The following is a 15,315-nucleotide window of genomic DNA, read 5'->3' as shown; positions in this document are numbered from 1 at the left end:
GGTACCTGCTCTCACACAGTTTACAGTCCCATTGAGTAAATAAATTCAATTCATGAATATAATTAATGAAGACATTAAATACAGATACATAAGAGACACTTAAGGGAAAAAATTTATGGAGAAAAGTAGAACCACAGATTGGATTTATTCTAATTTTATTAATAGTTGAGATAAATATGAAACAGAAACAACCTAAGGCTTATTTAATCTTATATCAGGCAGGTTTTTTTCTTTTACTTGCAAATGTTCTTAACCAAGCACTTTCTAATTCAAGTATTTTTTGAATGAAATAGTAACAAGTCACCCTTCATTAAGGAGACAGTTTCCTCAGTTTAGAATTACAAAAGAACCTCCTGATAAGAGCTGTTCAATAAGGTAACAGAAGATTTATTCCGAGACATGTGCAAACTTCCTTTGATACCTCTGAAATAATAGCAAGTAGAGAAATCGCCATCAGAGAAGTTAATGCTTACTTTCCTTGGAAACTAGAGTCTATTTGCAGAACAGTTCAGTGATGGAACACAGAATCCTTGAGAGAAGTGGAAGCTATACTAAAAGCAGGGACCACAAGTGGAGAGAATACCACCCCCCAAAATCCAGAGAAGCTTTATGGCTGAAAGCCACATTCTCCTGCACATCATCATCTTCCAAATACCTTCGGGGTAGTACCTCTGCCTCATTGGAAAAGACCCTAAAGCTGGGAAAGATTGAGGGCAGAAGGAGAAGAGGGCGACAGAAGAGGAGATGGTTGGATGGCATCTTCAAATCAATGGACATGAGTCTGAGCAAATTCCAGGAGATGGTGAAGGACAGGGAAGCCTAGCATGCTGCAGTCCATGGGGTTCCAAAGAGTCAGACATGAGTAAGTGACTGAACAACAACAACCTCTGCCCCAGGATTAATCAAATCTGGCTGCACATTTAAACTGCTGGGCCAGATCTATAAGAAAAGAACAATCCCCATATCAAGGAAGGAAAATGTTATTTTGGAAAAAAAAAAATCACAGATTGTGAAGTCACAAAGACATGGGTTTGAACACTAGCTTGAGCTTTTACTATTATGAGATTGGGTGCAAGTTACCTAATTTCTGTGAGCCTCAACATCTGTGACAATAGGGAAGATTACACCAAATTTCAGACTTGATGTGAATGATAGAATATATGTAAAATGTCAAATAGCATCTTGCACACAATGTGTTCTCAAAAAATGTTAATTAGATGGGGAAACAGTGACACACTTCATTTTCTTGGGCTCCAAAATCACTATGAATGATGACTACAGCCATGAAATTAAAAGACGCCTGCTCCTTGAAAGAAAAGCAATGACAAACTTAGAATATTAAAAAGCAGAGACATTTCTTTGCCTACAAAGGTCTATATAGTCAAAGCTATGGTTTTTCCAGTAGTCATGTATGGATGTGAATTGGACCATAAAGAAGGCTGAGTGCCGAAGAATTGATGCTTTTGAACTGTGGTGTTGGAGAAGACTCTTGAGAGTCCCTTGGACTGCAAGATCAAACCAGTCAATCCTAAAGGAAATCAATCCTGACTATTCACTAGAGGGACTGATGCTGAAGCTGAAGCTCCAATACTTTGACCACCTGATGCAAAGAGCTGACTCATTAGAAAAGACCCTGATGCTGGGAAAGATGGAAGGCAGGAGGAAAAGGGATGACAGAGGATGAGATGGTTGGGTGGCATCACCAACTCAATGAACATGAGTTTGAGTAAGCTCTGAGAGATGGTAAAGGACAGGGAAGCCGAGTGTGCTGTAGTCCATGGAGTCGCAAAGAGGTGAACATGACTGAACCAATGAACAACAACAACATCCATCCAACCATACAGACAAATCTCAACAGCACTGCACTAAAAAAATTAGTCAAACACAACAGTGAGATTCCACTTATATGGCTTTCTCAAAAATGCAAAACTAGAGGGACAGAAATCAAATTACTAGTTGCCAGGAGCAGAGGGTAAGGTGAGGGGATTAAATACAAAGGGACATGAAGCAGGGTTTAAAGATAATGAAAACAGTATATATTTGATACTGGTAGCTGTTACTAGACTTTATTGGTTTGTCTAGATTCACTAAACTGAATATATGTGTATTAATATATAGTAATATATGTCTAAAAAGGCACATTACTATATATAAATTACACCTCATATACTTGACTAAAAAAAGAGAACTTTAGTAGTGAACTTATAGAAAATCAAAGAGAAAGAGACAGTTCTAAAAGTCAAAGAGGAAAGACAAATAACTACTTATTAAAAAAGGAAAAAAGGGGAATTCTTTGGCAGTGCACTGATTAGGACGCTGCCCTTACACTGTAAAGGCCAAGGGCTTGGTCCCTGGTAGGGGAACTAAGAATCCATAACATATGCAGCTCAAAAAAAGCAGCTAGATTGCAGGGCTTCCCATAGTTCAGATGGCAAAGAATCTGTGTGCAATGCAGTAGACCCAGATTCAACCTCTGGGTCGGGAAGATCCTCTAGAGGAGGAAACGGCATCCCACTCCAGTAGTGTTACCTGGAGAATTCCAGTAAGAGGAGCCTGGCAGGCTCTCGTCCATGGGGTCACAAAGAGTAGGAGAAGACTGAGAGACTAACATTTTCACTTTCTTTCAGATTGCAGAAAATGCCAGAAGACAATGAGGTAATACCTTCAAAGTACTTGCTAAGGGAAGGTGAAATGAAGCAATGAATGAAAGAAGGAAGAAAGGGAGGGAAAAAATCTGTTAACCTAGAATTCTGTAGCCAACTAATTATTTAAGAATGATGGAAAAAATAAAAACATTTCAGACATACAAAGACTAATGGAGTTTAACAACCATACACCCTCATCAAGAGAACTAATTAAAAGATGTATTTCAGCAAGAAAAGCAAGTCCTAATGGAAACATGGGATACTAAAATAGCAGATAACAAGAAAATATAGCGGTAAATTTAATAATTTTGAATGAACTGAAAATCAATATTGATTTTTAATACTGGAATTAAAAACTGAATATAATTGAATATAATTAATTTTTTTTTCTTTTACAAAAGGTAAAACAAATTACAACAAATGTAAGAATGGTAAAGATATTAAATGACTGAAGTATGCTGAGGTCTGTGTCATGTTTGGAAGGACCGAAATGTTCTGAGGCAGAACCGTCAGCTTCCTCTTGTTCACACCTTGTTTAATTCCCTACCTTTCTGTGGTGAAAACACCTATTAATATATTGGGTGTCACTCCCACGATTAGGTTACTAATCAATAAACTCTGAGTTAATCAACAGGGAGATTATCAGAGTTGGCCTGACATAAGCTCTTTAAATCTAGGTCTAGAGGTCAGAGATTCAAAGCGGAGACAGTCCTGCTGACCTGAAGAAAAGGAAACACCCACGTGGTAAACTATCTATGAGGCAAGGAACTGCAGGCAGCCTCTAGGAGCCGAGAGTTCATCCCAACCAGCAGTAACAAGAAAATGGGTATTTGTAAGAAAGTGAATTCTGCCAACAACCTGAGGACCTTGCACTCCAAATGAGAAGCCCAGCATAGCTAACACCGTAAGGCACCCTGAGATGAAGATTCACCTAAGCTGTACCTGGACTCCTAACCTATGGAAACTGAGATAATAAATGTGTGTTGCTTTAAGCCAGTAAGTTTGTGGCTTAGGAATATAGTAATAAAAAACTAATACATACGGAATTTAACTCTGTCAGAAAATGGTCATAGTTAACACTTATGTTGAAAAAATTAAAGGAATTCCAAAGAAAATGCTAATGCAATAGAAATAGGGGTGAAAGACATACACAGGATGTATGTGCACAGAAAAAACTATACATGGCCAATAAATACATGAAAATATGCTCAGTCTCATTAATAGTCAGTGAAATGCAATTCAGAGTGAGGTATCATTTTATATCCACCAGTATGGCAAAAATTAAAACTCGGATAATATCAAATGTTGAAAACTTTTATACACTGGAGATGGGCACAGATTGATATAAACTGGTAAACCTCTCTGGGAAACAGTTTCAGTTCAGTTCGGTCGCTCAGTCATGTCCGACTCTTTGCGACCCCATGAATTGCAGCACGCCAGGCCTCCCTGTCCATTACCAACTCCCGGAGTTCACTCAGACTCACGTCCATCGAGTCAGTGATGCCATCCAGCCATCTCATCCTCTGTTGTCCTGTTGTCCTCTTCTCCTCCTGCCCCCAATCCCTCCCAGCATCAGAGTCTTTTCCAATGAGTCAACTCTTCGCATGAGGTGGCCAAAGTACTGGAGCTTCAGCTTTAGCATCAGTCCTTCCAAAGAAATCCCAGTGCTGATCTCCTTCAGAATGGACTGGTTGGATCTCCTTGCAGTCCAAGGGACTCTCAAGAGTCTTCTCCAACACCACAGTTCAAAAGCATCAATTCTTCGGTGCTCTGCCTTCTTCACAGTCCAACTCACACATCCATACATGACCACTGGAAAAACCATAGCCTTGACTAAACAGACCTTAGTTTAACATCACCTAATAATGTTGCAGATATCCATTCCCTATAAAAAAGCAATTCTTCTCCTAAGCATTGTTGTTGTTTAGTCACTAAGTTGTGTCTGACTCTTTTGCAACCCCATGGACTATAGTCTGCCAGGTTCCTCAGTCCATGGGATTTCCCAGCAAGAATACTGGTTGCTGTTGTTCAGTCGCTAAGTTGTGTCCGACCCCATGAACTGTAGCACGCCAGGCTTCCCTGTCCTTCACTATCTTCCACAGTTTGTTCAAACTCATGTCCACTGAGTCAGTGTGCCATCCAACCATCTCATCCTCTGTCACCCCCATCTCCACCTGCCTTCAATCTTTCCCAGCATCAGGATCTTCTCCATTGAGTCAGCTCTTCACCAAATTATTGCAGCTTCAGCTTCGGCATCAGTCCTTCCAATGAATATTCAGGGTTGATTTCTTTTAGGGCTGACTAGTTGGATATCCTTGCTGTCCAAGGGACTCTCAAAAGTCTTCTGCAGCAACATACTTCAAAAGCATCATTTCTTCAGTGCTCAGTCTTCTTTATGGTCCAACTTTCACATCTGAACATGACTACTGGAACAACCACAGCTTTGACCATACAGACCTTTGTCCAACACTGATATCTCTGCTTTTTAATATGCTGTCTAGGTTTGTCATAGATTTTTTCCTAGGAACAGGCATCTTTTAATTTCGTGCCTACGGTCACTGTCCACAGTGATTTTAGAGCCTAAGAAAATAAAATCTGTTACTGGTTCCACTTTTTCCCCTATCTAATTGCCATGAAGTGATGGGACCAGATGCCATGATCTTAGTTTTTTGAATGCTGAGTTTTAAGCCAGTTTTCTGTAAAACCCAAACAAATTTTTTGGCCAGCCCAATGTGTAACAAACCAAGAAATGTTTAGTTTGGCTTCAATGGTAGCATAAGGAGACTACTAGTGGGAAATGAGATTGAAAATAGAGGATCAGATATGTACAGCACTGAATGTCAGAGTACATGGTTTATTCTAAAGGTAACATGAAACCAAGAAAGGTTTTTAAGTAAAAGAGGGAAATAACTGAAGACTAAGACTAACTCCAGAAAAAAAATCTGGTACGTATAATTCCTGTTTCATTCAAATTCATGTTCTGAGTGTCTGTTTGCAAAACTTAAGTATAAGACATGGAGGAAGGGAGGGGAGATGGGGAGAAATAACTTTCCCATGCCCTGCAATAACCAGTAGGCATCCTGAAACTCTCAGAATGTCACTTCTCACAAACCACCATGTTCCCCCTCACTGTGGAAAGGATAAACGGTTACGTGTAACCAAAAATTTTATATACGCTAAAAGAGAAACATATAAACACATATATACATATATGCTGCTGCTGCTGCTGCTAAGTTGCTTCAGTCGTGTCCAACTCTATGCGACCCCAGAGATGGCAGCCCACCAGGCTCCCCCATCCCTGGGATTCTCCAGGCAAGAACACTGGAGTGGGTTGCCATTTCCTTCTCCAAGGTACTAAACTGAAAAGTGAAAGTGAAGTCACTCAGTCTTGTCCGACTCTTAGTGACCCCATGGACTGCAGCCTACCAGGCTCCTCCGTCCATGGGATTTTCCAGGCAGGAGTACTGGAGTGGGGTGCCATTGCCTTCTTCGATATATACATTATTATTAATACATGTAGTTTAGATTAAAAATTCATAAAAGAATTATAAAGACAGTTCATATAAGGGCTTCTTCAGTCTTTTGAGTGACATATAGCGGAGAAACCAGTAAGCTAGGGATGGAGTGTTTAAGGTTTTTACACTGAAGGAAAATTTAACATATGACTTGCCAATTCCACACAATGTACCATAAGAGAAGAAAAATAATGAATCAAGATCACAGAACACATAGAATGTGTCCATTTATTTTTAAAAAAATCACAGTGAAATAATATAGTAAGCTTCTACCTTGATTATCTAAATACGGGATTCATAATAAAATAGACATAGCACATAAAGTATTATGCGCATTTTTTTTAATTTCTCTACTATTAATCTACACTTAAATATATTCCCTCTCTCTCAATTTCTAATAGTATGTCTTTATATTAGTATATTTAGTCTTTTGAACTTCTAATAGCTATGCATTTACTTTCATATTGTTACAGTTAGTAACATTTATAATTTACTTTGAAATCATAATAAAGTCGCCCATGCTAGTGGTTTTTGAAACTTGAAAATTAAATGAATATCTACATTATGATTATACGAATATTATTAAACAAGTTAGCAAGTTATCATTATCCTTCCTTCTACCAAATAACAATATCATGTCCTAAACCAATCAAAGGAAAAGTTTTTTACATTGCGGCCAGTGGATTATCTTACAACTCTGATTACAGTCTTTGTAAAATAATAACAACTACACTAGATAAAGTATTAAAATTCATAACTTCCTCAAACCATGCCAAGTTCTAACTTGCCAATAATTCCAAAGTCCAATGCCAGGCTTCTAAATTAAAGACTATTATTTTCCATCTGAGTCCAAAATTTTTTATCAACTATAAAGGGTGCAGACAAACTTATAAAGTATCCCCACCTGCCAGAGCATCCCGATAAAGCTGCACAAAGTGGTTGAAGATATCCTTTGGCAAACACTTTTCATCTGGTAGACACTGCAGAAGAATGACTATCTCAGACTGACCAACTGCATGCATTCCCTTTGTTGTGAAACACCAGCACTTCCTGTTCACATCTACAAATGAAATAAAAATATACAAATGAAGACCTTATTCTCAATCCTTACCCTTAAGAAATCCATAGAACTCTCTGTTTTAACACACCGAAGAATAAAATAGATCCCACTGACTTCGTGTAATTCAACTGTGAACTGTCACTACTGAGCCAAAGGACTATTGCAGAAAATAAAACATATAGTGCCTCTGGCTCTCAGCAAACAGATTGGATTCAGGCTGTGGCCTACAGAAAATATATTTTGATGTACACTTATTAAATTTAAACTGGGATTGAAAGAGTCTGGCTATTTATAGTCTTTCCTGGAAGAAAGTTTCAGACAGCCAAGTGGTGAAATGGATGGCTTTTCTGGACTAATTACTTCCACTTCTTCACCTTAAGGCTATGCAGAGCCACAACAACACAAGTTATATGTAGTTCAAAACAACGTTCAGTCCATGGTACTTTTATTATTTGTACTTCAACACAAGATTCTCAATGGAATTGAAAGCGGGTTCAAATAAAATTATGGATATCATTATATAAATCAACACTAATAAAAGATCTTTCTTTCCCTCTGGGAATTGTTTCTTTATATACCAAACAAAAGGTGCCCAATCCAACTATATTAAGATGGTGCACACTTAAGGAATTCTAGACTAGCTATTTTCAAAGTATATAAGCTAGATATGCTAAACTGAAATTGCAAGCAAATTATTTAAAAATTTGATCCTAGACGGAAAGGTCGCAAGCAAATACACAGTGAGACTGGAGGACTGTTCCCCAATGCTTTCTTCATCTCTTCAAAACTCTGCCTATTAACATTCATCCAAGATAAATGCATTCTCCATTTTCCAGTATGATACTAGAACCAAGATTTGAAGGTACTGTCCTCTCTCTCATTCTGTTGCCTAAGAAGCTAGCACCAAGAATTGAGAAGTTTCTTCTGAATTCTAACTTGTGATACACTGAAGTTTTACTATGTGTTAGTTAACACTACTCCCAAATAAGGTTTTGTACCATGATTAAATGTTTCTGAGATTTAAACCTAGCATGTATAACTTGATCGCCCTGGATAATTTATCCACCTCTAGTTATCCAAGTGGTGAGTTGTGACTTGGCATACTCATCTCAGGAAGAAATTAACTCAGAAGTTCCATTTGGCTTTCCTCCATGGAGAATTCACTTATCTCACTCCTTTGATTAAAAACAAGAGTCTCAGTCCCACTGTTGTCCTCAAGGATATATAATTTTATACAAACCAACTTCTTCAGCAACCAGTTTTCATTAAGGATTTATTTCATTAAAAATACTTGTGTGTAATGAATCTAAAAGCTTTATTATATATGACTCATTTATTATCTATGACCTCATTTTAATTAAAAAAAAAACAACAAATTTTCAACTTACAATTTACGATTTTAACCATTGACAACAAATTTGCATTTAAAACAAACACAAGTGGGTCAGGGCCACCATCCTCCAACTGCTGCATTACTGAAATCTGTGACGGTTTCTCTTCCACAGCATAGTCTGTAAAGGGAGAAAACAATGTAAGAGACTGGTTAAAGAGACGAATCAAGAAAGAACTCTGATAGAGGAATGGCCTCATTATTCATAGGAATAAGTAACTGATTTACAGATAGGCAAACACAGGTTTATATCTGCTACCCTAGTGTCATATTAATAGTGCCCCTTTCATTCTCAAAAGTGATCCAGTCCAGTTTGGATGGTAACACAGTTGTCCTATGCTTAGACTTCTCCACATAATGGTTTATATCACAGTTAAAAACAACACTTTAAGTTAACAAAAATCCTCCAACTATCATAATAAGAATTTCACATATGACATGTGAAATGAAAACACAATCTTGTTTATTTTAACAATAGAAGCCAAGTCAATTTCTTATTAATTTAAGATTTCTTAAAATAACCCAAATTTGAAACCTAAGTGGCAAATTTACTTACAAAAGAATATTTTTAGATGGTTCTAGTAAAGAAGCATTATCCAATCAAAAGAACGCTTAACTCTATGTGAAAGTTCATTGTTGAAGCATCTGAGACACAAGCTGGATTTGACAGTATGATATATTCAGCCCAGCACCATGACAGGAACAGAAGACACAAATATGAATTCAGACTGAAGGAATTCATGGTTTAGGTGAAAGAATCAGACCTATATAGTATGTAAATTACAGTGAAAAATGTGTTAATATAGTAATAGCCTACAAGAATTTCTATTTAAACAGAGACGATGATGTAAAACACTACTACAAAGACATCCAAGCTAGGATTCAGAGAAGTTTTCCATTAATATGGATTTTGAAAGATTGAGGAGTTATTCAGGAGACTGGCATATAGCAAGGTATTCTATTCTAGAGAGAAGAAAGGAAAATAATAAAAATATTTATTACATGCCTACTTTGTACCAATTTTCTTATTATGTATTTTCAGGTATGAAATTTAATTTAATATTCATAATGATACTTAAGTAGGTATAGTTACATAATTTAAAAGAAAACAAAAAAATAGGAAAAGGATTCCAGAGAGATAAATGACTTGCCCACTGGATTATAAGGGCTTCCCTGGTAGCTCAGCTGATAAAACAGTCCACCTGCAATGCAGGAGACCTGGTTTGATTCCTGGGTCAGGAAGATCTGCTTGAGAAGGGATAGGCTACCCACTCCAATATTCTTGGGCTTCCCTGGTAGCTCAGTTGGTAAAGAATCAGCCTGCAAAGCAGGAGACCTGGGTTTGATCGCTGGGTTGGGAAGATTCCCCTGGAGAAGGGAATGGCTACCAACTCCAGTATTCTGGCCTGGAGTATTCTGGCCTGGAGAATTCCGGTCTGGAGAATTCCATGGACTGTATAGTCCATGGGGTTGCAAAGAGTAAGACAGGACTGAGCGTCTTTCACTGGATCACAGAGCTAGAATGGACTGGTACTGGAGTTAAAACTCAGGCTTTTCCAGCTCTTAATTAAGTCCATGTTCTTCCAACTATTCCACACCATAAGAAAAAGCATGGAAGTATGAAATGTGAACATTCAGAAAACAGCAAATAATCTGTAGTGTGCCTGTAAAGTACTAGGGTGCTGGCTGGAAATAAAATTAAATAAATTGAGATAAAGTTACCAAGAACACTGTACTTCAAAGGAAGTAATTTATCCTGAAGGCATTGGGAACCCACTGAATTTTCTAAGCATGAATAGTATATGATAATATCTATGCTTAAAAAAATAACTGGACCTAAGCAAGATTATAAGCTTTTGCACCACAAAGAAAACCATAAACAAAATGAAAAGGAAATCTACAGACTAGGAGAAAATATTTGCAAATGATACAACCAACAAGAGCTTAATTTCCAAAATATACAAACAGCTCACACATCTCAGTAACAAAAAATAATCCAATCAAAAATGAGCAGAAAACCGAAAGAGACATTTCTCCAAAGAAGACATAGATGGCCAATAGGCACATGAAAGAAAAGATGCTCAACATCACTCATAGAAAAATGCAAATCAAAACTACAATGAAGTACCACCTCATACCAGTCAGAATTGCTATCACTAAAAAGTCTACATATAACAAATCCTGGAGAGGCTATGGGGAAAACGGAACCCTCCCACACTGTTGGTGGGAATGTAAATTGGTGAAGCTATTATGTAGAACACTACGGAGATTCCTCAAAAAACTAAAAATAGATTTGCCATATAATCCAGCAATTCAACTTCTGGGCATATACCTGGACAAAACTATAATTTGAAAAAATGCACGCACCCCTATGTTCAGAGTAGCAACATTTAAAACAGCCAAGACATGGAAACAACCTAAATGTCCATTGACAAAGGAACAGATAAAGAAGATATGGTGTATATATACACAATGAAATATTACTAAGCTATTAAAAAAAGCAAAATAATGCCATTTGGAGTTACATGAATGGACCTAGAAATTACTATACTAAGCAAAGCAAGTCAGAAAGAGCCAAATACCATATGATATCACTTATATGTAGATTCTCTACAAAACAGAAACAGACTCACAGACATAGAAAATAGATTTGTCATTGCCGAGGGAAATGGGAGTGTGGGGGAGGGGTGGATTGGGAGTTTGGGACTAGCAGATGCAAACTATTATATATAGAATGGATAAAAAAAACAAGGTCCTACTGTATAGCACAGGGTACTATATTCAATGTCCTGTTACAAATCATAATAGAAAATAGAAAGTATAAATATATATATATATATATATACACATATACACGCTCAAACACACATATATATACACAAAAACACATGTATAACTGAATTACTTTGCTGTACACCAGAAATTAACACATTATAAATCAACTGTACTTAAAAAAAATAAAAGATAACTGGCACCAATGTGCAAGATTAAATAAAGGTGAGAAAAACTGAAGACAAGGTAAAAGACTAGGACAAAAGTGAGGAAAGATTATAGGAAAAAACCATCTCCTGAAAATGTACTCACTGGATGCTGATCTGGATCTATCAACAAGAAAATTTCACATAAAGATAAGCATTCTTTTGACTGAGTAGTAACTTAGCTTCTTACCAGGGCTCACTAAAAATATTTTTTAACAGAAAATTGGTACTTACGTTCTGTGTTCTCCACCTATTATATATACATTTCTGAACGTATATTCTACTCAAAATAAAAAGTTAAATGAATATACTGACTGTATAACGTGGGTCAATCCTAGAACTATGAGCAACTCTTCACAGGGTATTATATGTTTTGGAATATAAAGAAAGAACTGCCAATAAGCTACATTTATATTACAATTAAAAATAATATATCCTTTCAACAAATGAAATTATAACATAAAAACATAAATATATTCCCTAAAACAATCGCTAACAGCAACAGTGCTTTTCATGGCACTGAATAATCACTTTCTTGTTGCTAGAAAAGAGAAAGGAGGTTATCACTTGAATTCTCTCTCATTTCCTTAATTGGAAGGCAACATTTTGCATGTATAGCTATCCCTGTTTAAACATCTAAGTCTACATACCTCCTTTCACCCCAGTGGAGATGAGAATGGGAGGAAGGCCATCTTCAGGAATAAGATTCATTGCACTGCCAACAGGGCTTCCGACCTGAGTTATACTTCCAGAGAACAGAGAAATATTCGTCTAGGAAAAGTAAATTGGCATAGACAGCATTACAGAGAGTTCAAGAATTTGGCAGGATATAGTCAAGACTACAAATGGGAATTTAAGTGAAAACTTCAAATTCATACTTCTTGAAACACAGGATAAGATACTCATTAACCTGCAGGTCTCAAGGGCTGGGCTTAAACTATGAACGAAAACATGAAAATGTATACAGTTGTATAGTTTCTCCTTTTGGCATCACCAAATCATAATAACGAGAGAAAGCTTCCTTTACCAAGGTTTCTTTTACCATTAAAGAAAAATATTTTTAAAATCAGTAGTGGCAACAGAAACAAAATCTCAATATTATCTCATACTTTCTGAACATTTACACCTTTGGATCTACTTAAAGTCTTAGCGATAGGCTTTTTCAAAATAACTTTGAGAATTGGGATGATGGTTATACAATAATGTAAATGTAATTTAAAATGGTTAAAAAGGCAAATTTTATGTTATATAGATTATATTGTAATTTTAAAAATTAACTTTGATAATAGTTTTCATTTACTTTGTAATGAAATTAAACTTCAAGTTATTTTTCTTTGCATCAATATGAAGATCACATTAACTAAACTTAATAAAGTAAAATGTTTCAGAATACATCTTGAGTGGGTTTAAATTCACTTAATTGACAATTTAAAAGAATATACTCAGAGAGCTATTAAAAGGGACTATTTCATGCAAGATGGGCTTGATAAAGGTCAGAAATGGTATGGACCTAACAGAAGCAGAAGATATTAAGAAGAGGTGGCAAGAACACACAGAAGAACTGTGCAAAAAAGATCTTCACGACCAAGATAATCACGATGGTGTGATCACTCATCTAGAGCCAGACATCCTGGAATGTGAAGTCAAGTGGGCCTTAGAAAGCATCACTATGAACAAAGCTAGTGAAGGTGATGGCATTCCAGTTGAGCTATTTCAAATCCTGAAAGATGATGCTGTGAAAGTGCTGCACTCAATATGCCAGCACATTTGGAAAACTCAGCAGTGGCCACAGGACTGGAAAAGGTCAGTGTTCATTCCAATCCCAAAGAAAGGCAATGCAAAAGAATGCTCAAACTACCCCACAATTGCACTCTTCTCACATGCTAGTAAAGTAATGCTCAAAATTCTCCAAGCCAGGATTCAGCAATAAGTGAACTGTGAACTCCCTGATGTTCAAGCTGGTTTTAGAAAAGGCAGAGGAAGCAGAGATCAAATTGCCAACATCCGCTGGATCATCGAAAAAGCAAGAGAGTTCCAGAAAAACATCTATTTCTGCTTTATTGACTATGCCAAAGCCGTTGACCGTGTGGATCACAATAAACTGTGGAAAATTCTGAAAGAGATGGGAATACCAGACCACCTGACCTGCCTCTTGAGAAACCTATATGCAGGTCAGGAAGCAATAGTTAGAACTGGACATGGAACAACAGACTGGTTCCAGGAAAAGGAGTACATCAAGGCTGTATATTGTCACCCTGCTTGTTTAACTTCTATGCAGAGTACATCATGAGAAATGCTGAGCTGGAAGAAGCACAAGCTGGAATCAAGATTGCCGGGAAAAATATCAATAACCTCAGATATGCAGATGACACCACCCTTATGGCAGAAAGTGAAGAGGAACTAAAAAGCCTCTTGATGAAAGTGAAAGTGGAGAGTGAAAAAGTTGGCTTAAAGCTCAACATCCAGAAAACGAAGATCATGGCATCTGGCTCCATCACTTCATGGAAGACAGATGTGGAAACAGTGGAAACAGTGTCAGACTTTATTTTTCTGGGCTCCAAAATCACTGCAGATGGTGATTGTAGCCATGAAATTCAAAGACGCTTACTCCTTGGAAGAAAAGTTATGACCAACCTAAATAGCATATTTAAAAGCAGAGACATTACTTTGCCAACAAAAGTCCGTCTAGCCAAAGCTATGGTTTTTCCAGTAGTCATGTATGGATGTGAGAGTTGGACTGTAAAGAAAGCTGATCACTGAAGAATTGATGCTTTTGAACTGCGGTGTTGGAGAAGACTCTTGAGAGTCCCCTTGGACTGCAAGGAGATCCAACCAGTCCATTCTAAAGGAGACTGGTCCTGGGTGTTCTTTGGAAGGAATGATGCTGAAGCTGAAACTCCAGTACTTTGACCACCTCATGCAAAGAGCTGACTCATTGGAAAAGACCCTGATGCTGGGAGGGATTGGGGGCAGGAGGAGAAGGGGACGACAGAGGATGAGATGGCTGGATGGCATCACTGATTTGATGCAGATGAGTTTGAGTGAACTCCGGGAGATGGTGATGGACAGGGAGGTCTGGCGTGCTGCGATTCATGGGGTTGCAAACAGTCGGATACGACTGAGCCACTAACTGAACTGAACTCTCTATATGTTTCACAACTTAAGCAAGAAACAGAAGCTTTAAGCACTATTTACAGTAGCCAAGACATGACACAGAAGCAACCTAAGCATCCACTAACTGATGAATGGATAAAGAAGATACAGATACACACACACACAAATACACTCACACAGAGGGCTTCCCAGGAGGTGCTAGTTGTAAAGGAGACATAAGAGGCATGGGTTCAATGCCTGGGTCAGGGAGATCCCTGGAGGAAGAAAGGGCAACCCACTTCAGTATTCTTGCCTGGAAAATCCCACGGACAGAGGAGTCTGGTGGGCTATAGTCCATAAGGTCTCAAAGAATCGTGCACACATGTGCATATGTGTACACACACACACACACACACACACACACAGGAATATTACTCAGCCATAAAAAAGAATGAAATAATGCCATTTGTAGCAACTTGGATAGACCTAGACATTATCACACTAAAGGAAGTGAGAAAGACAAATGTCACATATTTATATATGGAATCTAAAAAAAGTAATACAAATAAACTTATTTATAAATCAGAAATAGAGTCACAGACTTAGAAAACAAGCTTTCCCCAAAGGGGAAAGG

At 37.5% G+C, this 15,315-nt stretch overlaps 2 protein-coding genes across 3 annotated transcripts in view; both read right to left on the bottom strand.

Moving 5' to 3' along the window:
• Positions 1-15,315, bottom strand: part of SCP2 (sterol carrier protein 2) — a 981,293-nt gene that overhangs the window by 812,401 nt on the left and 153,577 nt on the right. The gene's annotated exons all lie outside the window — the stretch shown is intronic.
• The window catches only part of ZFYVE9 (zinc finger FYVE-type containing 9), a 116,242-nt gene that overhangs the window by 47,292 nt on the left and 53,635 nt on the right, over positions 1-15,315 (bottom strand). For both annotated transcript variants that reach the window (XM_069591811.1, XM_069591820.1), the window contains exons 7-9: positions 12,239-12,359; positions 8,609-8,731; positions 7,065-7,220 (exon numbers count right to left, since the gene is read on the bottom strand). In XM_069591811.1, the coding sequence (XP_069447912.1) occupies positions 7,065-7,220; positions 8,609-8,731; positions 12,239-12,359 (400 nt within the window). The remainder of the gene's footprint in view (positions 1-7,064; positions 7,221-8,608; positions 8,732-12,238; positions 12,360-15,315) is intronic.

The sequence above is a fragment of the Ovis canadensis genome, chromosome 1 (genome assembly GCF_042477335.2).
Source record: "Ovis canadensis isolate MfBH-ARS-UI-01 breed Bighorn chromosome 1, ARS-UI_OviCan_v2, whole genome shotgun sequence".
In the NCBI taxonomy this organism is placed as follows: Eukaryota; Metazoa; Chordata; class Mammalia; order Artiodactyla; family Bovidae; genus Ovis; species Ovis canadensis.
The sequence above is the reverse complement of the archived record's forward strand: the minus strand, read 5'-3'. Positions and strand labels throughout refer to the sequence as shown.